This window comes from Gadus morhua, chromosome 20, assembly GCF_902167405.1.
Source record: "Gadus morhua chromosome 20, gadMor3.0, whole genome shotgun sequence".
Classification (NCBI taxonomy): domain Eukaryota; kingdom Metazoa; phylum Chordata; class Actinopteri; order Gadiformes; family Gadidae; genus Gadus; species Gadus morhua.
In genome coordinates this window covers 1,100,508-1,126,664 of record NC_044067.1, presented here as the reverse complement: position 1 = coordinate 1,126,664, position 26,157 = coordinate 1,100,508, and the positions used below count along the sequence as shown (strand labels likewise).

General features: G+C 46.1%; 2 protein-coding genes and 20 non-coding genes across 26 annotated transcripts in view; 2 read left to right on the top strand and 20 right to left on the bottom strand.

Moving 5' to 3' along the window:
• Window positions 1–42: 42 nt before the first annotated feature.
• On the bottom strand, window positions 43–114 carry trnah-gug (transfer RNA histidin (anticodon GUG)). The gene has a single exon. It is a non-coding gene; the product is annotated as a tRNA-His (tRNA).
• A 266-nt stretch (window positions 115–380) lies between these two features.
• trnah-gug (transfer RNA histidin (anticodon GUG)) lies at window positions 381–452 on the bottom strand. The gene has a single exon. It is a non-coding gene; the product is annotated as a tRNA-His (tRNA).
• Window positions 453–718: 266 nt separating this feature from the next.
• On the bottom strand, window positions 719–790 carry trnah-gug (transfer RNA histidin (anticodon GUG)). The gene has a single exon. It is a non-coding gene; the product is annotated as a tRNA-His (tRNA).
• A 266-nt stretch (window positions 791–1,056) lies between these two features.
• trnah-gug (transfer RNA histidin (anticodon GUG)) lies at window positions 1,057–1,128 on the bottom strand. Its single transcript has one exon. It is a non-coding gene; the product is annotated as a tRNA-His (tRNA).
• A 261-nt stretch (window positions 1,129–1,389) lies between these two features.
• On the bottom strand, window positions 1,390–1,461 carry trnah-gug (transfer RNA histidin (anticodon GUG)). Its single transcript has one exon. It is a non-coding gene; the product is annotated as a tRNA-His (tRNA).
• A 266-nt stretch (window positions 1,462–1,727) lies between these two features.
• On the bottom strand, window positions 1,728–1,799 carry trnah-gug (transfer RNA histidin (anticodon GUG)). The gene has a single exon. It is a non-coding gene; the product is annotated as a tRNA-His (tRNA).
• Window positions 1,800–2,060: 261 nt separating this feature from the next.
• trnah-gug (transfer RNA histidin (anticodon GUG)) lies at window positions 2,061–2,132 on the bottom strand. The gene has a single exon. It is a non-coding gene; the product is annotated as a tRNA-His (tRNA).
• Window positions 2,133–2,398: 266 nt separating this feature from the next.
• Window positions 2,399–2,470, bottom strand: trnah-gug (transfer RNA histidin (anticodon GUG)). The gene has a single exon. It is a non-coding gene; the product is annotated as a tRNA-His (tRNA).
• A 1,820-nt stretch (window positions 2,471–4,290) lies between these two features.
• trnah-gug (transfer RNA histidin (anticodon GUG)) lies at window positions 4,291–4,362 on the bottom strand. Its single transcript has one exon. It is a non-coding gene; the product is annotated as a tRNA-His (tRNA).
• Window positions 4,363–4,966: 604 nt separating this feature from the next.
• Window positions 4,967–5,038, bottom strand: trnah-gug (transfer RNA histidin (anticodon GUG)). Its single transcript has one exon. It is a non-coding gene; the product is annotated as a tRNA-His (tRNA).
• A 469-nt stretch (window positions 5,039–5,507) lies between these two features.
• trnah-gug (transfer RNA histidin (anticodon GUG)) lies at window positions 5,508–5,579 on the bottom strand. The gene has a single exon. It is a non-coding gene; the product is annotated as a tRNA-His (tRNA).
• Window positions 5,580–5,845: 266 nt separating this feature from the next.
• On the bottom strand, window positions 5,846–5,917 carry trnah-gug (transfer RNA histidin (anticodon GUG)). The gene has a single exon. It is a non-coding gene; the product is annotated as a tRNA-His (tRNA).
• A 467-nt stretch (window positions 5,918–6,384) lies between these two features.
• trnah-gug (transfer RNA histidin (anticodon GUG)) lies at window positions 6,385–6,456 on the bottom strand. The gene has a single exon. It is a non-coding gene; the product is annotated as a tRNA-His (tRNA).
• Window positions 6,457–6,722: 266 nt separating this feature from the next.
• Window positions 6,723–6,794, bottom strand: trnah-gug (transfer RNA histidin (anticodon GUG)). The gene has a single exon. It is a non-coding gene; the product is annotated as a tRNA-His (tRNA).
• Window positions 6,795–7,399: 605 nt separating this feature from the next.
• Window positions 7,400–7,471, bottom strand: trnah-gug (transfer RNA histidin (anticodon GUG)). Its single transcript has one exon. It is a non-coding gene; the product is annotated as a tRNA-His (tRNA).
• A 266-nt stretch (window positions 7,472–7,737) lies between these two features.
• On the bottom strand, window positions 7,738–7,809 carry trnah-gug (transfer RNA histidin (anticodon GUG)). The gene has a single exon. It is a non-coding gene; the product is annotated as a tRNA-His (tRNA).
• Window positions 7,810–8,501: 692 nt separating this feature from the next.
• Window positions 8,502–8,573, top strand: trnah-gug (transfer RNA histidin (anticodon GUG)). The gene has a single exon. It is a non-coding gene; the product is annotated as a tRNA-His (tRNA).
• Window positions 8,574–9,805: 1,232 nt separating this feature from the next.
• Window positions 9,806–20,372, bottom strand: LOC115532709 (adhesive plaque matrix protein). Of its 4 annotated transcripts, XM_030342572.1 has the most exons (14): window positions 20,277–20,372; window positions 20,130–20,190; window positions 14,630–18,870; window positions 14,301–14,540; window positions 13,941–14,005; window positions 13,586–13,672; window positions 13,302–13,429; window positions 11,705–11,790; window positions 11,551–11,644; window positions 11,191–11,255; window positions 10,833–10,919; window positions 10,549–10,676; window positions 10,293–10,378; window positions 9,806–10,149 (listed from the first exon to the last, which is right to left on the bottom strand). In XM_030342572.1, the coding sequence occupies exon 3, from the start codon at window positions 18,049–18,051 to the stop codon at window positions 17,146–17,148; it is 906 nt and encodes a 301-aa protein (XP_030198432.1). In that variant the 5' UTR covers window positions 18,052–18,870; window positions 20,130–20,190; window positions 20,277–20,372; the 3' UTR covers window positions 9,806–10,149; window positions 10,293–10,378; window positions 10,549–10,676; window positions 10,833–10,919; window positions 11,191–11,255; window positions 11,551–11,644; window positions 11,705–11,790; window positions 13,302–13,429; window positions 13,586–13,672; window positions 13,941–14,005; window positions 14,301–14,540; window positions 14,630–17,145. The 4 variants fall into 4 exon arrangements, with proteins under 4 accessions (XP_030198432.1, XP_030198431.1, XP_030198433.1 ...); XM_030342571.1 differs by having other exon boundaries at window positions 11,551–11,790; XM_030342573.1 differs by having other exon boundaries at window positions 11,570–11,790.
• Window positions 20,373–22,972: 2,600 nt separating this feature from the next.
• trnah-gug (transfer RNA histidin (anticodon GUG)) lies at window positions 22,973–23,044 on the bottom strand. The gene has a single exon. It is a non-coding gene; the product is annotated as a tRNA-His (tRNA).
• A 390-nt stretch (window positions 23,045–23,434) lies between these two features.
• On the bottom strand, window positions 23,435–23,506 carry trnah-gug (transfer RNA histidin (anticodon GUG)). Its single transcript has one exon. It is a non-coding gene; the product is annotated as a tRNA-His (tRNA).
• A 230-nt stretch (window positions 23,507–23,736) lies between these two features.
• zgc:113337 (Ig1_MRC-OX-2_like and Ig domain-containing protein) overlaps window positions 23,737–26,157 on the top strand; it is an 11,576-nt gene continuing 9,155 nt past the window's right edge. Inside the window, exons 1-3 of one of the 2 annotated variants that reach the window (XM_030344222.1) lie at window positions 23,737–24,695; window positions 25,148–25,275; window positions 25,693–26,016. In XM_030344222.1, coding sequence (XP_030200082.1) covers window positions 25,212–25,275; window positions 25,693–26,016 — 388 coding nt within the window. In that variant the 5' untranslated portion in view covers window positions 23,737–24,695; window positions 25,148–25,211. Of the gene's footprint in view, window positions 24,696–25,069; window positions 25,276–25,692; window positions 26,017–26,157 lie in introns of both variants that reach the window. The other variant, XM_030344223.1, reaches the window with a different exon arrangement.
• On the bottom strand, window positions 23,900–23,971 carry trnah-gug (transfer RNA histidin (anticodon GUG)). Its single transcript has one exon. It is a non-coding gene; the product is annotated as a tRNA-His (tRNA).

Genomic DNA, 26,157 nt, shown 5'->3' with positions numbered 1-26,157 from the left:
GCAGATAAATACTGACCCATATGCCGTGACATTGTGCTTCAATGCCGTGACCCGGATTCGAACCGGGGTTGCTGCGGCCACAACGCAGAGTACTAACCACTATACGATCACGGCGAGCTACCAGGGCTGACAAAGTTCTCTTCCATCAGTTTCATCTGTTGGTACCTCGTTTGGGTTCTTTAAGATACAACACTTTCATGTCAGGAAGGAGAATCCAGATGTGAAAGCAGATAGAAATCTACAGCAAATCAAAGAAATTAGGCTAAATTACAAATCAAATCAAAAACACAGAGCAACGACAACCGTCTACAAACCAAACACAATTTGTTTAGCCTTTTACAGATAAAACATGACCCGTATGCCGTGACATTGTGTTTCAATGCCGTGACCCGGATTCGAACCGGGGTTGCTGCAGCCACAACGCAGAGTACTAACCACTATACGATCACGGCAAGCTACCAGGGCTGACGAAGTACTCTACCATCAGTTTAATCTGTTGGTACCTCGTTTGGGTTCTTTAAGATACAACACTTTCATGTCAGGAAGGAGAATCCAGATGTGAAAGCAGATAGAAATCTACAGCAAATCAAAGAAATTAGGCTAAATTACAAATCAAATCAAAAACACAGAGCAACGACAACCGTCTACAAACCAAACACAACTTGTTTAGCCTTTTACAGATAAAACATGACCCGTATGCCGTGATATTGTGTTTCAATGCCGTGACCCGGATTCGAACCGGGGTTGCTGCGGCCACAACGCAGAGTACTAACCACTATACGATCACGGCGAGCTACCAGGGCTGACGAACTACTCTACCATCAGTATCATCTGTTGGTACCTCGTTTGGGTTCTTTAAGATACAACACTTTCATGTCAGGAAGGAGAATCCAGATGTGAAAGCAGATAGAAATCTACAGCAAATCAAAGAAATTAGGCTAATTTACAAATCAAATCAAAAACACAGAGCAACGACAACCGTCTACAAACCAAACACAACTTGTTTAGCCTTTTGCAGATAATAGCTGACCCTTATGCCGTGACATTGTGCTTCAATGCCGTGACCCGGATTCGAACCTGGGTTGCTGCGGCCACAACGCAGAGTACTAACCACTATACGATCACGGCGAACTACCAGGGCCGTGAAAATGGTCTTCCATCAGTTTCATGTGTTGGAAACTCATTTGGGTTCTTGAAGATGCAACGCTTTTAAGTCCAGAAGGAGAATCCAGATGTGAAAGCAGATAGAAATCTACAGCAAATCAAAGAAATTAGGCTAAATTACAAGTCAAATCCACAGAGCAACGACAACCGTCTACAAAGCAAACACAACTTGTTTAGCCTTTTGCAGATAAATGCTGACCCATATGCCGTGACATTGTGCTTCAATGCCGTGACCCGGATTCGAACCGGGGTTGCTGCGGCCACAACGCAGAGTACTAACCACTATACGATCACGGCGAGCTACCAGGGCTGACGAACTACTCTACCATCAGTTTCATCTGTTGGTACCTCGTTTGGGTTCTTTAAGATACAACACTTTCATGTCAGGAAGGAGAATCCAGATGTGAAAGCAGATAGAAATCTAAAGCAAATCAAAGAAATTAGGCTAATTTACAAATCAAATCAAAAACACAGAGCAACGACAACCGTCTACAAACCAAACACAACTTGTTTAGCCTTTTGCAGATAATAGCTGACCCTTATGCCGTGACATTGTGCTTCAATGCCGTGACCCGGATTCGAACCTGGGTTGCTGCGGCCACAACGCAGAGTACTAACCACTATACGATCACGGCGAACTACCAGGGCCGTGAAAATGGTCTTCCATCAGTTTCATGTGTTGGAAACTCATTTGGGTTCTTGAAGATGCAACGCTTTTAAGTCCAGAAGGAGAATCCAGATGTGAAAGCAGATAGAAATCTACAGCAAATCAAAGAAATTAGGCTAAATTACAAGTCAAATCCACAGAGCAACGACAACCGTCTACAAAGCAAACACAACTTGTTTAGCCTTTTGCAGATAAATGCTGACCCATATGCCGTGACATTGTGCTTCAATGCCGTGACCCGGATTCGAACCGGGGTTGCTGCGGCCACAACGCAGAGTACTAACCACTATACGATCACGGCGAGCTACCAGGGCTGACGAACTACTCTACCATCAGTTTCATCTGTTGGTACCTCGTTTGGGTTCTTTAAGATACAACACTTTCATGTCAGGAAGGAGAATCCAGATGTGAAAGCAGATAGAAATCTACAGCAAATCAAAGAAATTAGGCTAAATTACAAATCAAATCAAAAACACAGAGCAACGACAACCGTCTACAAACCAAACACAACTTGTTTAGCCTTTTACAGATAAAGCATGACCCGTATGCCGTGACATTGTGTTTCAATGCCGTGACCCGGATTCGAACCGGGGTTGCTGCGGCCACAACGCAGAGTACTAACCACTATACGATCACGGCGAGCTACCAGGGCTGACGAACTAATCTACCATCAGTTTCATCTGTTGGTACCTCGTTTGGGTTCTTTAAGATACAACACTTTCATGTCAGGAAGGAGAATCCAGATGTGAAAGCAGATAGAAATCTACAGCAAATCAAAGAAATTAGGCTAAATTACAAATCAAATCAAAAACACAGAGCAGCGACAACCGTCTACAAACCAAACAAAACTTGTTTAGCCTTTTACAGATAAAATATGACCCGTATGCCGTGACATTGTGCTTCAATGGCGTGACCCGGATTCGAACCGGGGTTGCTGCGGCCACAAAGCAGAGTACTAACCACTATACGATCACGGCGAACTACCAGGGCCGTGAAAATGGTCTTCCATCAGTTTCATCTGTTGGAAACTCATTTGGGTTTTTTAAGATGCAACACTTTTAAGTCCAGAAGGAGAATCCAGATGTGAAAGCAGATAGAAATCTACAGCAAATCAAAGAAATTAGGCTAAATTACAAATCAAATCAAAAACACAGAGCAACGACAACCGTCTACAAACCAAACACAACTTGTTTAGCCTTTTGCAGATAAAAGCTGACCCATATGCCGTGACATTGTGCTTCAATACCGTGCCCCGGATTCAAACCGGGGTTGCTGCTGCCACAACGCAGAGTACTAACCACTATACGATCACGGCGAACTACCAGGGCCGTGAAAATATTCTTCCATCAGTTTCATGTGTTGGAAACTCATTTGGGTTCTTTAAGATGCAACACTTTTAAGTCCAGAAGGAGAATCCAGATGTGAAAGCAGATAGAAATCTACAGCAAATCAAAGAAATTAGGCTAAATTACAAATCAAATCAAAAACACAGAGCAACGACAACCGTCTACAAACCAAAAACAACTTGTTTAGCTTTTTGCAGATAATAGCTGACCCATATGCCGTGACATTGTGCTTCAATGCCGTGACCCGGATTCGAACCAGGGTTGCTGAGGCCACAACGCAGAGTACTGACCACTATACAATCACGTCGAACTACCAGGGCCGTGAAAATGGTCTTCCATCAGTTTCATGTGTTGGAAACTCATTTGGGTTCTTTAAGATGCAACACTTTTAAGTCCAGAAGGAGAATCCAGATGTGAAAGCAGATAGAAATCTACAGCAAATCAAAGAAATTAGGCTAAATTACAAATCAAATTGAAAACTTACCCCATAAAAAACTACGATCAGCTACAAATTTGTTCTTAAAAACCATAATAGAGGAAATATGCACTTAAACAGAATAACCTATGACAATTAAGTATTCAAATTAAATATGCCTGTCCAAATGTAAACATAGAGCAACGACAACCGTCTACAGAGCAAACACAACTTGTCAAATGAAATTCGCCCGTCCAAATGTAAACTCAGAGCAACGACAACCGTCTACAAACCGAACACAACTTGTTTAGCCTTTTACAGATAAAAGCTGACCCGTATGCCGTGACATTGTGTTTCAATGCCGTGACCCGGATTCGAACCGGGGTTGCTGGAGCCACAACGCAGAGTACTAACCACTATACGATCACAGCGAGCTACCAGGGCTGACAAAGTACTCTTCCATCAGTTTCTCATTTTTGGTACCTCGTTTGGGTTCTTTAAGATACAACACTTTCATGTCAGGAAGGAGAATCCAGATGTGAAAGCAGATAGAAATCTACAGCAAATCAAAGAAATTAGGCTAAATTACAAATCAAATCAAAAACATAGAGCAACGACAACCCTCTACAAACCAAACACAACTTGTTTATCCTTTTGCAGATAATAGCTGACCCTTATGCCGTGACATTGTGCTTCAATACCGTGACCCGGATTCGAACCGGGGTTGCTGCGGCCACAACGCAGAGTACTAACCACTATACGATCACGGCGAGCTACCAGGGCTGACGAAGTACTCTACCATCACTTTCATCTGTGGGTACCTCGTTTGGGTTCTTTAAGACACAACACTTTCATGTCAGGAAGGAGAATCCAGATGTGAAAGCAGATAGAAATCTACAGCAAATCAAAGAAATTAGGCTAAATTACAAATCAAATCAAAAACACAGAGCAACGACAACCGTCTACAAACCAAACACAACTTGTTTAGCCTTTTGCAGATAATAGCTGACCCTTATGCCGTGACATTGTGCTTCAATGCCGTAACCAGGATTCGAACCGGGGTTGCTGCGGCCACAACGCAGAGTACTAACCACTATACGATCACGTCGAACTACCATGGCCGTGAAAATGGTCTTGCATCAGTTTCATGTGTTGGAAACTCATTTGGGTTCTTTAAGATGCAACACTTTTAAGTCCAGAAGGAGAATCCAGACGTGAAAGCAGATAGAAATCTACAGCAAATCAAAGAAATTAGGCTAAATTACAAATCAAATCAAAAACACAGAGCAACGACAACCGTCTACAAACCAAACACAACTTGTTTAGCCTTTTGCAGATAAAAGCTGACCCATATGCCGTGACATTGTGCTTCAATGCCGTGACCCGGATTCGAACCGGGGTTGCTGCGGCCACAACGCAGAGTACTAACCACTATACGATCACGGCGAACTACCAGGGCCGTGAAAATGATCTTCCATCAGTTTCATGTGTTGGAAACTCATTTGGGTTCTTTAAGATGCAACACTTTTAAGTCCAGAAGGAGAATCCAGATGTGAAAGCAGAGAGAAATCTACAGCAAATCAAAGAAATTAGGCTAAATTACAAATCAAATTGAAAACTTACCCCATAAAAAACTACGATCAGCTACAAATTTGTTCTTAAACACCATAATAGAGGAAATATGAACTTAAACAGAATAACCTATGACACTTAAGTATTCAAATTAAATATGCCTGTCCAAATGTAAACATAGAGCAACGACAACCGTCTACCGAGCAAACACAACTTGTCAAATGAAATTCGCCCGTCCAAATGTAAACTCAGAGCAACGACAACCGTCTACAAACCAAACACAACTTGTTTAGCCTTTTGCAGATAAATAGCTGACCCTTATGCCGTGACATTTTGCTTCCAATGCCGTGACCCAGATTCGAACCGGGGTTGCTGCGGCCACAACGCAGAGTACTAACCACTATACGATCACGGCGAACTACCAGGGCCGTGAAAATGTTCTTCCATCAGTTTCATGTGTTGGAAACTCATTTGGGTTCTTTAAGATGCAACACTTTTAAGTCCAGAAGGAGAATCCAGATGTGAAAGCAGATAGAAATCTACAGCAAATCAAAGAAATTAGGCTAAATTACAAATCAAATCAAATACACAGAGCAACGACAACCGTCTACAAACCAAAAACAACTTGTTTAGCCTTTTGCAGATAATAGCTGACCCATATGCCATGACATTGTGCTTCAATGCCGTGACCCGGATTCGAACCAGGGTTGCTGAGGCCACAACGCAGAGTACTAACCACTATACAATCACGGCGAACTACCAGGGCGGTGAAAATGGTCTTCCATCAATTTCATGTGTTGGAAACTCATTCGGGTTCTTTAAGATGCAACACTTTTAAGTCCAGAAGGAGAATCCAGATGTGAAAGCAGATAGAAATCTACAGCAAATCAAAGAAATTAGGCTAAATTACAAATCAAATTGGAAACTTACCCCATAAAAAACTACGATCAGCTACAAATTTGTTCTTAAAAACCATAATAGAGGAAATATGCACTTAAACAGAATAACCTATGACACTTAAGTATTCAAATTAAATATGCCTGTCCAAATGTAAACATAGAGCAACGACAACCGTCTACAGAGCAAACACAACTTGTCAAATGAAATTTGCCCGTCCAAATGTAAACTCAGAGCAACGACAACCGTCTACAAACCAAACACAACTTGTTTAGCCTTTTGCAGATAAAAGCTGACCCATATGCCGTGACATTGTGTTTCAATGCCGTGACCCGGATTCGAACCGGGGTTGCTGCGGCCACAACGCAGAGTACTAACCACTATACGATCACGGCGAGCTACCAGGGCTAACGAAGTACTCTTCCATCAGTTTCATCTGTTGGTACCTCGTTTGGGTTCTTTAAGATACAACACTTTCATGTGAGGAAGGAGAATCCAGATGTGAAAGCAGATAGAAATCTACAGCAAATCAAAGAAATTAGGCTAAATTACAAATCAAATCAAAAACACAGAGCAACGACAACCGTCTACAAACCAAACACAACTTGTTTAGCCTTTTACAGATAAAAGCTGACCCGTATGCCGTTACATTGTGTTTCAATGCCGTGACCCGGATTCGAACCGGGGTTGCTGCGGCCACAACGCAGAGTACTGACCACTATACGATCACGGCGAGCTACCAGGGCTGACATAGTACTCTTCCATCAGTTTCAGCTGTTGATACCTCGTTTGGGTTCTTTAAGATACAACACTTTCATGTCAGGAAGGAGAATCCAGATGTGAAAGCAGATAGAAATCTACAGCAAATCAAAGAAATTAGGCTAAATTACAAATCAAATCAAAAACACAGAGCAACGACAACCGTCTACAAACCAAACACAACTTGTTTAGCCTTTTACAGATAAAACATGACCCGTATGCCGTGACATTGTGCTTCAATGCCGTGACCCGGATTCGAACCGTGGTTGCTGCGGCCACAATGCAGATTACTAACCACTATACGATCACGGCGAGCTACCAGGGCTGACGAAGTACTCTACCATCAGTTTGATCTGTGGGTACCTCGTTTGGGTTCTTTAAGACACAACACTTTCATGTCAGGAAGGAGAATCCAGAAGTGAAAGCAGATAGAAATCTACAGCAAATCAAAGAAATTAGGCTAAATTACAAATCAAATCAAAAACACAGAGCAACGACAACCGTCTACAAACCAAACACAACTTGTTTAGCCTTTTTGCAGATAAAAGCTGACCCATATGCCGTGACATTGTGCTTCAATGCCGTGACCCGGATTCGAACCGGGGTTGCTGCGGCCACAACGCAGAGTACTAACCACTATACGATCACGGCGAACTACCAGGGCCGTGAAAAAGGTCTTCCATCAGTTTCATGTGTTGGAAACTCATTTGGGTTCTTTAAGATGCAACACTTTTAAGTCCAGAAGGAGAATCCAGATGTGAAAGCAGATAGAAATCTACAGCAAATCAAAGAAATTAGGCTAAATTACAAATCAAATCAAAAACACAGAGCAACAACAACCGTCTAAAAACCAAACACAACTTGTTTAGCCTTTTACAGATAAAACATGACCCGTATGCCGTGACATTGTGTTTCAATGTCATGACCCGGATTCGAACCGGGGTTGCTGCGGCCACAACGCAGAGTACTAACCACTATACGATCACGGCGAGCTACCAGGCCTGTCGAAGTGCTCTTCCATCAGTTTCATCTGTTCGTACCGATACAACACTTTTAAGTCCAGAAGGAGAATCCAGATGTTAAAGAACCCAAATGAGGTAGCAAGAGATGAAACTGATGGAAGAGCACTTCGACAGCCCTTGCAGCTCTCCGTGATCGTATAGTGGTTTTACTCTGCGCTGTGGCAGCAGCCACCCCGGTTCGAATCCGGGTTACGGCATTGAAACACAATGTCACGGTATACGGGTCAACATTTATCTGTACAAGGCTAAACAAGTTGTCTTTGGTTTGTAGAAGGTTGTCCTTGGTTTGTGTTTACATTTGGACGTGCATATTTCATTTGACAAGTTGTGTTCGTTTTTTGACGTCGTTGCTGTAGGTTTACATTTGGACGGGCATATTTCATTCGAACACTTAAGTGTCATAGGTTATTCTATTTAAGTGCATATTTCCTCTATTCTGGTGTTTTAGAACAAATTTGTAGCTGATCGTAGTTTTTTTATGGGGTACGTTTTCAATTTGATTTGTAAATTAGCCTAATTTCTTTGATTTGCTGTAGATTTTCTACCTGCTTTAACGTCTGGATACTCCTTCTGGACTTAAGTGTTGCATCTTAAAGAACCCAAATGAGTTACCAACCCATGAAAGTGATCCAAGACCATTTTCACGGCCCTGGTAGCTCGCCGTGATCGTATAGTGGTTAGTACTCTGCGTTGTGGCCGCAGCAACCCCGGTTCGAATCCGGGTCACGGCATTGAAACACAATGTCACGGCATATGGGTCAGCTTTTATCTGCAAAAGGCTAAACAAGTTGTGTTTGGTTTGTAGACGGTTGTCGTTGCCCTGTGTTTACATTTGGACGGGCAAATTTAATTCGACATGCGTTTGCTCTGTAGGCGGTTTTCGTTGCTCTATGTTTACATTTGGACGGGCATATTTCATTTGAACACTTAAGTGTCATTGGTTATTCTGTTTAAGTGCATATTTCCACATTGTCACGGCATATGGGTCAGCTTTTAGCTGGTCACCACGACAGGTCTCCACTCCACTCTGCACCCGTCAGGCTGTTGAACTCCCATCTCCCCGTCTAACACTAACTGCTCTGATTAACTATTAACTTTTTTTTTTATGAATTGCACACCTTTTACATTTATTCTACCATTCATGTAAATACATTTTTATTATATTCTGATGTGTATTGAAATTAATACTTTGTAGCTTACATAGTTTGTTTAATCTTTTATCAGTCATTGAATTTTAGGTTGCCTTTTACGATCTGGCTAGGGACAACAGATGGGAATTAGTATTTGCAGCTAACTGGCTTATTTACAGCAAGAAACTTGTCAATAAGCATTGTCCCGAACAACTAAATAAAAATAAAAACTTTCCTGGGATTTCAATCCTAATAAGAACAAATATTTCTGCTTCCATTTTTTACTCTGGAAATCATGCAACTTTTTATTCATGAACAATGATACGCCAGCAGGTTGTGGAGCCCGAACCCACGCCAGACGAGTTGTAACAGTATGGCTGTTTAGCTGCTGGGAACGCGCAGAGGCTGGGGGATGGTGGGCGGTGGGGTCGGTGTGGAAGGGGATGGGGGACCAGTGTCGCGGTGGTGCGACGTCGGGAGCAGGGTAGTCGATGTGTCGCTGTGCAAGGCACCTTAGGCTAACGCCGAGCTGGCTAACGCCGAGCTGGCTATCGCCTCACATGGACTCAGCCGGTGTGTGAATGTGTGATGAGGTTAGTGAAGAGGGGAGGTTAGGGTAGAGGGAAGAGGAGAGGAGAGGTAAGGGTGCAGGGGAGGTTAGGTAGGTTGAGGTATAGGGGAGGTGGTAAGGTAGAGAGGTTAAGGTTGGAGGATATTGTTTGATGGTAATGTTTAGAAGTTAACTCATAATGGCAAGTATGAAACTTGCCATAATGCAAAACATACAGAAAAAGCCACACAACCAGGTAGAATTGGTTATACATGATTTTAAATAAAAAAAACATTGGTATACATTTTACAAAGCGTTTGGACAATAAAACATTTTGGGGGAAGTGTTTTGTCGGATGTCCATCCACCCTTGAACACAAAGCGTATATCGTGAAACCAGCTCAACCATCTGTCCCTAACTCTGTCCCTAACACTGAACCCCGACGCCTTGAAGGACAAGGAACCCTCCCAGTGTGGAGAGGAAGGGGCCCTCCCAGTTTCGAGGAAGGAACCCTCGATGGAACACATTGGGAGCATCCCAACGTGCAGCACCTGGTGACGTGCTGTGAGTGGAGCAGATTAATTCACAGGCCAGCGAGGAGCTGTGATGAGGCGCTGATGTTGACCTCTGAAACGTGGCAAGAGGAAAACAAAAAGATTTACTCCAAGACCGTATTTGACTGTCTAGGTAGTGCCATTTTATCAAAAGGTTATTACAACTGTAGTCAGTTAACACAACATCCATGTCATCTTCAGCTGTGGGCTACAGACCTGGAGGACTCCAGCAGGTCAGAGTTACAGTTGTGATGCAGCTCAGGTGTGTCTGCCCCAGACTGAACACGGCATTTCAACTGCACCTTAAAGATGGAAGACATGGATAATACAATTATTCAGTTATTTAGCCGACCCTCCGAGCCAAAGAGACTTTCGGAATTCCGATCTGGTCATTCCATGTAGTCTGAGAACTCGGGGGTGGAACCCAGACACCCCATCCTGCCCCCTTAGAGTTCCATCAGCACCGACTCACCTTCCAGATGCATGCTCCTCCTTCATCCCTCTCCGCAGTGGTCGTCCCCTGGAGTCGGGTGTCACTCGCCCCACCCAGAGATCCGTCACCAGGTAGGATCTCCCATCACCTGCCTCTGCCCTGCCTTCCTGTTGAGGACAAACAGGGCTGTTTGGCCTCAATGTCTGGGCACAATCGCAGTGGTAGTTTGAAGATCTGGCATCAATGGTAATCCTGTAATGTCTGGTAGCGAACAGTACAGTATCCCAGTACAAGTCCACCATGTTCAGTTCATGCAAACTTACCAGTACTACCGGTTGGCAGGTAGATTCATGGTCCTTCTCCAGATGCCCTGCTCCTCCATCAGCTCTCCTCCGCCAAGGACTCCGGGACTGTAACACAGTGGTTGTAGTTGAGCCATGGACGCCCTCTCTCAACCAAAGTCCTGGCTGGAGCGTTAATGACCAGTTATTTTATTCTTTCCAAATAGCCCTTGCATAGAAACAGTGGCAGATGCCAAGCATCTTCAGTTAGTAATCTGTCAAGTCTAAACACTTAAAAATTCAAGTTATTGAACATGCCGTTCAGCTTGTAGACAATTGAACGGCCTACCCCTGGTCGTCACATGACAGAACACAGTGTGGACTCCCAGCTGGCCTTTACCTTCCAGAAAGCTCAGCAGTCACATCGTAGCCTCCAAGCGGATCCTGGTGATTCATCTACGTCATCTAGTAGCAATACAGTAAGAATATGAACAAAAACCTGTTTGCACCTCAGTAAACACCTTACATTTAAAGAACGACTTTCAGAACTCATGCGAGAAATCACGGACGCTGCAGCCTCACATGGAGAGCAACATTGTGAGTGAATAAATCCTATACACTCAGAGCTCCATTGTCCCAGGGACTGTCCTCAAAATCATGTTGATCAAAACGATGGCTGAAGAGACCGATGTCGGACTAGTGGAGTGGCTAGTCTAGCAGCCTACTCTAGTACAGTGAGGTGGCAGTGAGGTACAATCACCTCAGTGTCTTGTCATTACCCCCACAAGGGACGTCCTTCACCTGCAGGTCCTCAGCACGGCTCCATCAGCTCCCCGCCACCACCGAGTCCTGGTCTGGAACAAACAGCAGTGATTTCGCCTCAAGTCCACCATGTTCAGTTCATGCAAACTTACAGTACTACCGGTTGGCAGGTAGAGTCAAGGTCTTCCTCCAGATGCATGGTTCCTTCAACAGCTCTCTTCAGCCAAGGATTCATGGTCTATCAAGCACATTAACATCAAATATACATCATTTTAAAACAATAATCATCAACATTGATGTTGACAATCGTACAAATATAATCTATTCATATAACATCAAGTTAAATTACACTATCGAACACCACTGACACCGGTGCGACTCACCTTCCAGATGCATGCTCCTCCTTCAGCCCCTCCGCAGTGGTCGTCCCCTGGAGTCGGGTGTCACTCGCCCCACCCAGAGATCCGTCACCAGGTAGGATCTCCCATCACCTGCCTCTGCCCTGCCTTCCTGTTGAGGACAAACAGGGCTGTTTGGCCTCAATGTCTGGGCACAATCGCAGTGGTAGTTTGAAGATCTGGCATCAATGGTAACCCTGTAATGTCTGGTAGCGAACAGTACAGTATCCCAATACAAGTCCACCATGTTCAGTTCATGCAAACTTACCAGTACTACCAGTTGGCAGGTAGATTCATGGTCCTTCTCCAGATGCCCTGCTCCTCCATGGACTCCGGGACTGTAACACAGTGGTTGTAGTTGAGCCATGGACGCCCTCTCAACCAAAGTCCTGGCTGGAGCGTTAATGACCAGTTATTTTATTCTTTCCAAATAGCCCTTGCATAGAAACAGTGGCAGATGCCAAGCATCTTCAGTTAGTAATCTGTCAAGTCTAAACACTTAAAAATCCAAGTTATTGAACATGCCGTTCAGTTATAGACAATTGAACGGCCTACCCCTGGTCGTCACATGACAGAACACAGTGTGGACTCCCAGCTGGCCTTTACCTTCCAGAAAGCTCAGCAGTCACATCGTAGCCTCCTAGCGGATCCTGGTGATTCATCTACGTCATCTAGTAGCAATACAGTAAGAATATGAACAAAAACCTGTTTGCACCTCAGTAAACACCTTACATTTAAAGAACGACTTTCAGAACTCATGCGAGAAATCACGGACGCTGCAGCCTCACATGGAGAGCAACATTGTGAGTGAATAAATCCTATACACTCAGAGCTCCATTGTCCCAGGGACTGTCCTCAAAATCATGTTGATCAAAACGATGGCTGAAGAGACCGATGTCGGACTAGTGGAGTGGCTAGTCTAGCAGCCTACTCTAGTACAGTGAGGTGGCAGTGAGGTACAATCACCTCAGTGTCTTGTCATTACCCCCACAAGGGACGTCCTTCACCTGCAGGTCCTCAGCACGGCTCCATCAGCTCCCCGCCACCACCGAGTCCTGGTCTGGAACAAACAACAGTGATTTCGCCTCAAGTCCACCATGTTCAGTTCATGCAAACTTACAGTACTACCGGTTGGCAGGTAGAGTCATGGTCTTCCTCCCAATGCATGGTTCCTTCAACAGCTCTCTTCAGCCAAGGATTCATGGTCTATCAAGCACATTAACATCAAATATACATCATATTAAAACAATAATCATCAACATTGATGTTGACAATCGTACAAATATAATCTATTCATATAACATCAAGTTAAATTACACTATCGAACACCACTGACACCGGTGCGACTCACCTTCCAGATGCATGCTCCTCCTTCAGCCCTCTCCGCAGTGGTCGTCCCCTGGAGTCGGGTGTCACTCGCCCCACCCAGAGATCCGTCACCAGGTAGGATCTCCCATCACCTGCCTCTGCCCTGCCTTCCTGTTGAGGACAAACAGGGCTGTTTGGCCTCAATGTCTGGGCACAATCGCAGTGGTAGTTTGAAGATCTGGCATCAATGGTAACCCTGTAATGTCTGGTAGCGAACAGTACAGTATCCCAATACAAGTCCACCATGTTCAGTTCATGCAAACTTACCAGTACTACCAGTTGGCAGGTAGATTCATGGTCCTTCTCCAGATGCCCTGCTCCTCCATCAGCTCTCCTCCTCCATGGACTCCGGGACTGTAACACAGTGGTTGTAGTTGAGCCATGGACGCCCTCTCAACCAAAGTCCTGGCTGGAGCGTTAATGACCAGTTATTTTATTCTTTCCAAATAGCCCTTGCATAGAAACAGTGGCAGATGCCAAGCATCTTCAGTTAGTAATCTGTCAAGTCTAAACACTTAAAAATCCAAGTTATTGAACATGCCGTTCAGTTATAGACAATTGAACGGCCTACCCCTGGTCGTCACATGACAGAACACAGTGTGGACTCCCAGCTGGCCTTTACCTTCCAGAAAGCTCAGCAGTCACATCGTAGCCTCTAAGCGGATCCTGGTGATTCATCTACGTCATCTAGTAGCAATACAGTAAGAATATGAACAAAAACCTGTTTGCACCTCAGTAAACATCTTACATTTAAAGAACGACTTTCAGAACTCATGCGAGAAATCACGGACGCTGCAGCCTCACATGGAGAGCAACATTGTGAGTGAATAAATCCTATACACTCAGAGCTCCATTGTCCCAGGGACTGTCCTCAAAATCATGTTGATCAAAACGATGGCTGAAGAGACCGATGTCGGACTAGTGGAGTGGCTAGTCTAGCAGCCTACTCTAGTACAGTGAGGTGGCAGTGAGGTACAATCACCTCAGTGTCTTGTCATTACCCCCACAAGGGACGTCCTTCACCTGCAGGTCCTCAGCACGGCTCCATCAGCTCCCCGCTACCACCGAGTCCTGGACTGGAACAAACAGCAGTGATTTCGCCTCAAGTCCACCATGTTCAGTTCATGCAAACTTACAGTACTACTGGTTGGCAGGTAGAGTCAAGGTCTTCCTCCAGATGCATGGTTTCTTCAACAGCTCTCTTCAGCCAAGGATTCATGGTCTATCAAGCACATTATACATCATAATAGTTATAGAAGATGGGTAAATAAGGTGGGTACCAATGTGAAACCTTTCAAATCAAATGCTCACCTGTGGGGTTGGAGTGACATATTGCGCATCATACAGCTTCAAGACAGCAAGGCCTGGAGTTCCCCACTGTTAACACAACATTCACCCGTTTACAAACATCACAACGTTGAGCATTTGCAACCATTTACTTGACTCATCTGGACAGCTATGCCATTTGTTTTTACGCAATTAAGCACGTTTACATTGAACCTTTCCTTTTGTTTCTGAAGTCTAGGAGACTAAAGAGTTAAGTTATTCAGCCAAAGCACTGAAGCAAAATTCAGCTCGTGAAAAACTAGTTACAATCTCGGCTCTGTAGCTGTAATTTAACTTCCATTTGGTTGGATATAACCGGGCCAATTACAGCCCAGGTATTTAAAGCACTAGCATTATCAATAGTAATTTATGATAGTAAAATGATACCAAGCCTCATTCAGCTGCTGGGTCGTTGAAGATCCAAAAAGCCGAAGTATGGAGATGCCGATCTCTGCATCATTTACGCGACCCGAAAATGTGTACGCCAAAAATGCGAGTCGCTTTTGGAGGACAATTATCAAAGTCGTTGTGCGGTATTTGTGGGATAACTTTAAACATAGTTCTTTTAAGTGTGCTGTACCTAGAGCAAAATAAATTTACCAAATATCGCAGATGGTTACCGATAGCAATGGGGAACTGCCAAATTACTTTAATTGGGTACGCTCATTAGTGATGCGGTTTACGCAAAGGCCGATATGGATCATACTGCCAGACGCCATAATAAGGTGCGGATGAGGTTTCGCAAATTCCAAATCGTACTGCCAGTTGCCCTCCCAGGTGACTCAACATCCACCATACGCAGTACTGCAGCCTTAGAGGTCCACAACATGCACAAAGCCAACTACCAACCTCCGCAGTAAGCCCAAACCCTGTCATACTGGAATCGTAACGTTCCAGTATGAACCACCCATAAGTAACGTAACCAGCACCTCACCTTGAGCGGAACGACGATGCGGAACGACGATGCAGATCTTGGTGATTCTTTGGTCGTCTCGTAGTAAATACAGCCAACAGACTTACCTTAGACGATCTGGTAGTTTGTTGCCGTTGGTTTATGTACAAATCATTTTGACTAAACATTTCAGCTAACATTAACATTTAACTAATTAACAATGCTAGTACAAAATAAACTAATCTCATTTCTTTTGGCCACTTCCTCGCTTCATATCACATGAGCATCGCCATATTGATCCGGGTGTGGTCCGTGTGACAAGCGATGCATGCTAGGATACAGTGCTGTCGAAAGTCTACCGTTCTGTAGACATGCCCCCCACCCGTCAGTTACGTGACCTGGAACATCCGTCAACACAGTGACAGGGAGTAGGATGGGAGGGCTCCTTCTCAGCGACTAGAATACACCACAGCGCTTAAGGGAGAGAACCATTGTGCACATTTCAATATTCCTCTTCAAAGATCTTGAAGCTCCAGTGAGGATTTCTTCACCTCCTCATCTGAAGAAGAGCAGAACTGCAGCTTGAAGAGAACCATAGTTGGGATGTTTCCAAGATGGTTTCTGATTCAAAGGGGAACCATCTCCCAGGTCCAGCTAGCATCGTCCAATACATTAAAATTCAGCCCAAGAAAGACATGCATCCCAGCACAGGAGTCCAGAAGATACAATCCACAGGGCTTACCAGCCATCGATCATGTCGGGGTAGCAAGGGCAGCTACGTCGCAGTCTTTGAAGCATGAATGACCATTTACATTTTTTGTGATGCGAGTGTGAACACCAAGAATGCCACGTCACACGACGGCCTTGCCCGGCTGAAGTCCCCCAGGCCAGGTCGAACCCTGACCACCTGAAGACCCCCAGGCCAGGTCGAAACCCCGTCCACCTGAAGACCCCCAGGCCAGGTCGAACCCTGACCACCTCAAGAACAACCAGGCCAGGTAGAACACTGACCACCCGAAGACCCCCAGGCCAGGTCGAACCCTGTCCACCTGAAGACCCCCAGGCCAGGTCGAACCCTGACCACCTCAAGAACAACCAGGCCAGGTAGAACACTGTCCACATGAAGACCCCCAGGCCAGATCGAACCCTGTCCACCTGAAGACCCCCAGGCTAGGGCGAACCCTGAAGATGTGAAGAACAACCAGGTAGAACCCTGACCATGTGGAGAACCACCAGGTAGAACCCTGACCATGTGGAGAACCAGGTAAAACCCTGACCATGTGGAGAACCAGGTAAAACCCTGACCATGTGGAGAACAACCAGGTAGGACCCTGACCAAGTGGAGAACAACCAGGTAGAACCCGGACCATGTGGAGATCAATCAGGTAGAACCCGGACCATGTGGAGAACAACCAGGTAGAACACGGACCATGTGGAGAACAACCAGGTAGAACCCGGACCATGTGGAGATCAATCAGGTAGAACCCTGACCACATGAAGAACCACAGGCCAGCTAAAACCCGGACCACACCCACATGAAGAACCCCAGGCAAGGTAGAACCCTGGCCACCTGAAGAATCCTGGCCTCGCCCACACATGAATTACTATGCTAGGTTGAACTAGTCGTCAATTCTACGTTTGTCCAATATTCTTGAACACTTCCAACAGTGAACATACAGTACTGACCACGGTCAGTCATTGGTTGTGCTGGGTGTGTACAAATTATAAACAAGGTTGACTCATGTCCCTGAAGTGACGTCCTGGCAGTCAATGGTTTCCTCAATGAGTATCCTTCAGATGTCCACTCTGCCGCTTTGATGAGCCTGAGGACAGGATTTGATGGAAGTGGTGAGAAGGTGAACCCAGTGTTGGGGAGCAGGGCATTGAACAGAGCAGTGTTGGGGAGCAGGGCCTTGAACAGAGCAGCAGTGTTGGGGTGCTTGGTCTTGAACAGAGCAGCAGTGTTGGGGTGCTTGGTCTTGAACAGAGCAGTGTTGGGGTGCTTGGTCTTGAACAGAGCAGTGTTGGGGTGCTTGGCCTTGAACAGAGCAGTGTTGGGGAGCAGGGCCTTGAACAGAGCAGTGTTGGGGTGCTTGGTCTTGAACAGAGCAGTGTTGGGGTGCTTGGTCTTGAACAGAGCAGTGTTGGGGTGCTTGGTCTTGAACAGAGCAGTGTTGGGGTGCTTGGTCTTGAACAGAGCAGTGTTGGGGAGCAGGGCCTGAACAGAGCAGTGTTGGGGAGCAGGGCCTGAACAGAGCAGTGTTGGGGAGCAGGGCCTTGAACAGAGCAGTGTTGGGGAGCAGGGCCTTGAACAGAGCAGTGTTGGGGAGCAGGGCCGTGAACAGAGAAGCGTTGGGGTGCTTGGTCTTGAACAGAGAACCGTTGGGGTGCTTGGTCTTGAACAGAGAACCGTTGGGGTGCGTAGTCCTGAACAGAGAAGCGTTGGGGTGCTGGGTCGTGAACAGAGAAGCGTTGGGGTGGTAGGTCTTTCATAGCACGATCCTCGTCGTCCCATCTGAGCAGCAGGCCGATGAGGCCTCTACTGGCTCAGAGGCAGGCCTTCCTCAGGTTGAACTGTAGAGTGGTGGACGAGGCCAGCTGGCCCTGGAAGCTGGGTCCACTCAGATCAGACACCATCCCGGTAAGATCCCAACACAGACCCTTTTCGTAACTGCAGTTGTGCCCTCTCTACGGCTTCAAGATGTATGAGGGAGGGGAATGGTGAAAGGGGATTTATGGTTTTCTGGTGCAAGACCAAGATTGTGTTCAAGTTGATGAGGAAGAGCCCGCACATCTACCCCCGGGCGTTTATCCGTAGCCGAGACCCTGTCACCATCTTAAATGACGTTCCAGTTCTTGTAACCGATGTCACAACGGCCTCTTTAACACTTGGTTTCTCCTGAGGGGGCACGTCTACAGAGCTGAAGGCTTCAGACAACGCGGGACCATAGCATGAATCTCTGATCACTCAAACCACACCCTCGTCAGTATGACAAAACGCATGGGATATTAGATGGAAAGTGAAGGCGAAGTGGGCTGAACGAAAATCTGAACACAACCGTGGAGTATGTTTTGGCTGTACTCTGAGAAACCCTATTTCTTACTATTCAACAAAACTCACTGAGAACCTCCACTGAACAAATTCTAATGAGACAGCATTCACAACTAATCATTAAAACCTAACCCTAAAATAAAGAATAATAAACCTACACACCGTTCCAACCACATCCAACTAATGCCCAAGCATAAAGAGGAAATATCTGGACTTACAGTTCAGTTTCTTCTTCGTGGATCGATTGTGATACTCACGGAATGGCAGTTTCTCCTTCTTGACCTGTGTAGGACAGCAACAAGCAGGTTCGTTATAGAGCTCAAATGAATACGTCGGCAAAGCTGCCTCATGTTCACCTCAGTGGTGCAAACTGGTGATGGCCCAAAAGGCTGACGAATGCGCGGCGCCCAAGCCCCTTCCTAGGATTCATGCTATATTTTTCCAAACAAACGACGTAAGACACAAAAGCTTGTCAGTGATGTTCACACAGACTATATGAAGCAGTGCTTACAATAATTACCACTCTCATATCCATTAGAAGCATTTAAAAATAAAGCAAAAATAGATTAAAATACTAAAACAATTATTTAATAATAATAATCCAAAAATCAACACATTCAAGGGTTTAATAAGAGCAGGAGTGCCCAATGCATGATAAGCATCAGCAGAAAAAGTTGTCAATGGTGCTAATTTTTAGTTTAAAAAGAACCCGGCAGTACTTTATCAGCTGAGGGCGTTTTCATTGCAATAACAACGTGAGCTAATGTAGAGTTATAACCAATGCGTTTCAGTAACTGTAAATACAAAAAAGGGAAAGATGGTAATTGGAGTGAAAATGAACCAAAGGAAATTTAATAAAACACAAATTTGTCATTCATTATATTTTACATCCATTTGATTATCCAAACAGTCTTTTTTCCTTTCATCACTTTAGTGGTCAGTGACGGACTGGACGGGCTGGCATTCGGGCAGATGCCAGAGTGCTAGCGCTAGTAGCACCAGCACTAATGTTCAAGACACTGAGCAAACAGACCAGGGGGTAAGACAGGAGGAACAGTGAGGACAGTCAGTCTTTATGCATATTAAAGTTAGAGTTCATCACCAATGGGGCTACAAAAGTGCGTGTTATTTCCGTGCATGTGAAGTTATATCTGTGTGTTGTGGTCCGCTGGTGGGTGAAAATGCCAGGGCCGTTTTTTAATCCCAGTCCGTCACTGTTAGTGGTACAGAACTGCATTATTTAGCTCACACTGCCATCCATTTGCCTTAACATGCCACAGCTTAGTAACCAAGAAAATATAGGTCACAGAATCTTGGACAGGACAAAAGAAATATCATGGATAATACACTACTACATTTACAACAGTGTAGACTATAACCCAGATAAAAGGGTTAAGTTATAAACAATTGATTACTTCTTTAAGAGCTAGACTAGCCAAAATGTGTTTAATCGCCCCTGCTGCCAATTAATTCCAATTCCATCCAGAACCAATATTAAACATCTCAAGTAAGCCTAGCACAAAAATATAGGTTCGACTCACAGCAGGTCCAGATCTTGCGGTCCGTTTTACTTCAAAAAGTGTTCGTTACCTCTCGGTTAACCTGGAGAACAGACGACCGGATGTGTCATTAGTTGGAAACTCCTACCAAATTCTGTTTCAACTTCTAAAATAACATCGACACCGTACCTGGGAGACATTAGACGGCTGCTGGGGAGAACGAACTGTTGGGTTTACTCCCAGCCGAGAGGTAAGTCAGAGCACACTGAGCACGAGGCGTAACAGGTGAACTAATCAGCGCGGAGTGGGGCCATAACTAGTGGAACCACGTGCAAGTGCGTCCCCTCGGGTTGCCTTGGTAACCGAGATAATCAATTTTACAAAAAAAAAATTGCCAGGCGAACACAAATCGCATGGCCATACAAAGACACACGCAATGTTTTGCGGGTGCTGAGGGTGTCGCCACATGTCACCTTCTTATTATATAATATATAGGCCTATATGTATAATATTGTGGCGATTCCTACCCCCTGGGGAGTCTGGGTAATGGGGTATTCATAATGTTGTTTGGGGAAAAGGGGTTTTATTGTGTTTAGATAACTTGTTTATGTTATTAGGTTAAGTGGGGTTAACGGGTTTGGGGTTCTTTATTGTTTGTGTGTTAATTGTGATGTGTAGTGTGATCGGGACCATTAGTGAGAGTGTTGTGTGTGTTGGTCAGGTGTGCCGTGTTTTCTGTTGTGTGTTTGAATAAAGGCAGCTCTCGGGGTCGTGCGGTGTATTGAGGCACGAGAGTTGCGCCGCCATTTAAACCTGGGCTCCCGTCTCGTCCTTCCCGCGCTGCTCGCCACATTGGTGTCAGAAGTGGGATTTGGCCTGCGCATGCGCGGGGGGATTTGAGTTTCGCGGTCGAGCCCATGGACAACGCACCCTGCGCTATGGGAGCGCAGCGCCCCCCTGTGGACACGACCGGAAGGCCCGGAGGACCGGCGGCTGCCCACCGCTCCAGGACAGCGGTTAGGCTGCCGAAGTTCAACGGGGTAACGCATACCTGGTACATGGTAAAACCATACCTGGCCCAGTTCCGGCTTGCAGCGTGGCATAACGACTGGGGTGCCGAGGAGGCGGTTGTCCTCGACCTGGGTCGAGCGGACCAGCGAGACCTTCAGGCCCTGATCCAAGCGTTGGAGAGGCGGTTGGGTGAACGGGTCTCCAGCAACGAGAGCAAGCAGTTGCTGGCTTCTCGCCGCCGCAGGGAGGAGGAGAGCCTGGGCGTCTACGCTGCTGACGTCCAGCTCTTGACCCGACGCAGCTACCCGGAATTCAACGCGGCTACACGGGAGGCCCTGGCGCTCCACGCTTTCCTGCGGGGACTGCAGCCGGAGAGTCTCGGGCAGCATGTCCGCCTCACCGCGCCCCAGACCTTCGATGCGGCACTGGACCAGGCGGAACGGGCTGAGGTGGAGCTCTGCCGCCGTCCTGAAGGTGCATCCGTGGACGCGGCTGGGGCAGCGGTCGCCCCTGGCACAAAGAACGTGGAGGTCAGGTCCAGGCAGCGGAAGGGCCGGGTCCGGACGGCCACCCTTCCCGCCACCGAGGCGGCTGAGGCTTCCCGTGCACTGTGGCGGCACGACAGGGCTGACCTTGAGCCGCAGCAGTGTCGGCAGCTTAGGCTGGTCGAGGACTGCGGGTGGACGGGGCAGCGTGCCACCCACCCTCGTCCCAGCCGCCGGCGTGGCCGTCGGAAGGCCAGACGTCGGAGGGCGGCGGAGGATGGGGTGCCCGAACGGCGCTCCAGAGCCCCCCTACAGCAGAACCTGGTGGGGGCCCCGAAAGAGGTGGTTCCCGACCACCACACCCCCAGGTCCTCTGCGGACAGTTGGAGACGGGCGTCCCAACCCGAGGGGAAGGATGCACCGCAACGGGGCCACTACTGGCAGGGGCCAAGGCGGCGGCGCTGGCCCCCTGAACACTCGGGACTGTGCATTGGGTGTTGGGTTCGTCGGGACGTCTGACCCCTAAGGTGGGGGCTGTGTGGCGATTCATACCCCCTGGGGAGTCTGGGTAATGGGGTATTCATAATGTTGTTTGGGGAAAAGGGGTTTTATTGTGTTTAGATAACTTGTTGGGTGTTGTTAAGTGGGGTTAACGGGTTTGGGGTTCTTTATTGTTTGTGTGTTAATTGTGATGTGTAGTGTGATCGGGACCATTAGTGAGAGTGTTGTGTGTGTTGGTCAGGTGTGCCGTGTTTTCTGTTGTGTGTTTGAATAAAGGCAGCTCTCGGGGTCGTGCGGTGTAGTGAGGCACGAGAGTTGCGCCGCCATTTCAACCTGGGCTCCCGTCGTCCCTCCCGCGCTGCTCGCCACAATACATAGGCCTATTACATATACATAATTTATTTATTCATTATTATATGTATTATAATTATATATTTATTTATTTATTTGCATTAATATTACTTATTTATTTAATCTTAGATTCGGTAGGACAACAATCATAGAAAGAGAGGAGAAAGCGATAGTTATGTTATAATAACTCTAGTTCTATGATTGTAGGCTATGCACCTGATCCCGATTAGACATCATCAAATGATTCTTGGTGGGGACAATTGATCCATGAAGTTCTTAAATCAAAAATAAATCTACTGCAAATCAAACAAAATAAGCTAATATACTAATCAAATAGAAAACGTACCCCATGTAAAACTATGATCAGCTACAAATCTGTTCTTATACCCCAGAATAGAGGAAATTTGCACTTAAACAAAATTACCTATGGTTCTTAAGTGTTCAAATAATTATTGGCAACCTTCTACAAACCAACCACAACGTGTTTAGCATTTTGCTGATAAAAGCAGTCCCATATGCCGTGACATTGTGTTTCAATGCCGTGACCCGGATTCGAACCGGGGTTGCTGCGGCCACAACGCAGAGTACTAACCACTATACGATCACGGCGAGCTACCAGGGATGTGAGAGATCGAGCCCTCTCACATTTTATTTGGACTTATAAGTGTAAGATACAACACTTATAAGTCCTTCTGGATAATCCAGATGTTAAAGCAGATAGAAATCGACAGCAAATCAAACAACATAAACTAAAATACAAATCAAATCGAAAAAAACAAACATATAAAACTATGGTCAGCTACAAATTTGTTCTTATACTCGAGAATAGAGGAAGTATGCCCTTAAACAGAATAACCTATGACACTTAAGTGTTCAAATGAAATGTGCATGTCCAAAGACCAAATGTGAACACAGCATTTGAGACCTACAATTCTACCACAACGTTTTTAGCCTTTTGCTGATAAAAGCAGTCCCTTATGCCGTGACATTGTGTTTCAATGCCGTGACCCGGATTCGAACCGGGGTTGCTGCGGCCACAACGCAGAGTACTAACCACTATACGATCACGGCGAGCTACCAGGGATGTGAGAGATTATGTTCTCTCACATTTTATCTCGACTTATAAGTGTAAGATACAACACTTATAAGTCCTTCTGGAGAATCCAGATGTTAAAGCAGATAGAAATCGACAGCAAATCAAACAACATAAACTAAAATACAAATCAAATCGAAAAAAAACAACATATAAAACTATGGTCAGCTACACATTTGTTCTTATACTCGAGAATAGAGGAAGTATGCCCTTAAACAGAATAACCTATGACACTTAAGTGTTCAAATGAAATGTGCATGTCCAAAGACCAAATGTGAACACAGCATTTGAGACCTTCTACAATTCTACCACAACGTTTTTAGCCTTTTGCTGATAAAAGCAGACCCATATGCCGTGACATTGTGTTTCAATGCCGTGACCCGGATTCGAACCGGGGTTGCTGCGGCCACAACGCAGAGTACTAACCACTATACGATCACGGCGAGCTACCAGGGCCTTGCACACGCTGTCTTTCAGTGTGTACCTCACTGTAACTCATGGGGGGGTCTGTACGAGCGGAATCTGGTAGGATCTGATCTGGTAGTCACTAATGAGAGCCAAGCCTCTGTTCTACTGAACAATTCACATCCTCTGGAATAGGACAGTTTAAGTGGTTCTAAATATAACCGCCAGCTAAAACCTTAACGTTACACCTCACAGGTATACGCGCTCGAACGGACAGTTGAATGTGAGTCATATATGCCCGTTATATAAATCAGCTGATCTTATCTGTTTACAATCTTCAAAAATAACAGTTTCAATAGTCAGTGTACTATAAGAAGTGATCGCGTATGAAACTTCCAAAGTCAGAACATGAACATGTCCTTCACTCCTTCTGATGCTCCCACCGCGGGAGGTCGCTGCGGCTGCAGGAACCCTGAGCCGCCGAATACATGCGCTCTGCTCCCTGAGATCCGAACTCAGAAGTTTGAAACCGCGCACATCCTTCCCATCCACTGCGTTCATATAACTGGTGCTTTTATTTAGAGCGGTTCAGTCTCATAACTCGGATGTGCTGCGTTGCTGCAAGTGGGATTGACTGGATAATACAAAATGGGAGAGCTGTTTTGGAATTAGAGTAGACACTTTTCAACTACTATCTTCTGAGGAGAACTCTTCCACACTCTGCTTTGTATTATTATATGTAGGCTTCATAAGGTGCAAGAGGTAAGTCTCTCTCCAGCTTTTTAATCTGAAATGTAGGCCTGTATAAAATATAGCCATGCAACAAAAAAAATATTTACAAAATTTTGGGGGCAATAGACTACTATTTTTTTTTATGTTTAACTAACGTTGTAAATGTACATTGTCTTGCTAGGATTTTATGGGAACAAAAAACTTCTTAAAATATCTTCCTTGTGTTTTGAATGCAAACAATTCTTCAGACGTTATTTACACAGACACCACTATTCTGTTGCATCGTCATACGTATATCGATTTTTCTTTAACCATTTGGCATATCCAAAACGGACTGTTGTTTATGACTCGAAACGGCCTTTAAGGTTCACACTAGTCCTGCTTAAAGTGTTCTCTTGATGAAGGCAGATGAAGCCCGTTTAACCTCTCCGAGACCACCTAATAAGACATGAGCATGCGGGACCCCTGTCTGATGTGAACAGTGACGGCGTCTGGAACCCAACCTACGCCCCCCTCTCTCACACTGCCTCCGTGTTCCCAGCCAACATGAGCCGGTCCTACAGGCTGCTGCAGCAGTGTCTGTCCCTCCTGATGGTGGTCCGACTGCAGGGTGAGTGAGACCCCCCTCAGGGGTCAACCCTCCCCCACCACCGCTTACCGCAGAAGCCTCAAGACTCACTTGTTCAGAGTTCACGACTCTGCATAGCCCCCCCCCCCCCCCCACACACACACACACACACACCTGTTACGCACCTATTGTATGTTGTACGTCCTTGCACTTCAAAAACAGTACTTAGCATTGTGTAGCGTCTTACCCTAGCTATCTCTGTTGCACAGGGAATGGGTTAACCTAGTGATAGTTAGTGCTTGGCACTTTGTTCTATGAACATCCTTACTGTACCCACAGAGATATGTTGTTGTTCCTCTTTCTTCTGACTAACGTACGTATTGTGAGTGGCTTTGGATCAAAGCGTCTGCTGAAGGCCCTGGATGTCCAGGTAATGTCTGAGCCGCTGCCCCCCCCCAGGCAGGGTCTCGGCCCCGGAGCGCCAGGAGGCCCCGGTGGAGTCGCCCTTCACCCTCAGCTGCTCCCTGGCCCGCGAGCGGCCCGGGGACGCCGTGAGGCAGGTGCGCTGGCTGGACGTCCAGAACCAGACGCTGCTAACCTACCAGCCCGGGCAGACGGACAGCGTGAGCGGCCAGCAGCACGTGGAGCTGGCCCCCGCACCCAAGGACTCCTCCGCCATCACCATCCGCAGGGTGGGGTTCCGCGACGAGGGCTGCTACACCTGCATCTTCGACCTGCTGCCCAGCGGCTCGCAACAGGGAACTACCTGCCTCACCGTCACCTGTGAGGACCATAAAGCACACAACACGGGATTACAACACACAACACGGGATTAAAGCACACAACACGGGATTACAACACACAACACGGGATTAAAGCACACAACATGGGATTACAACACACAACACGGGATTAAAACACACA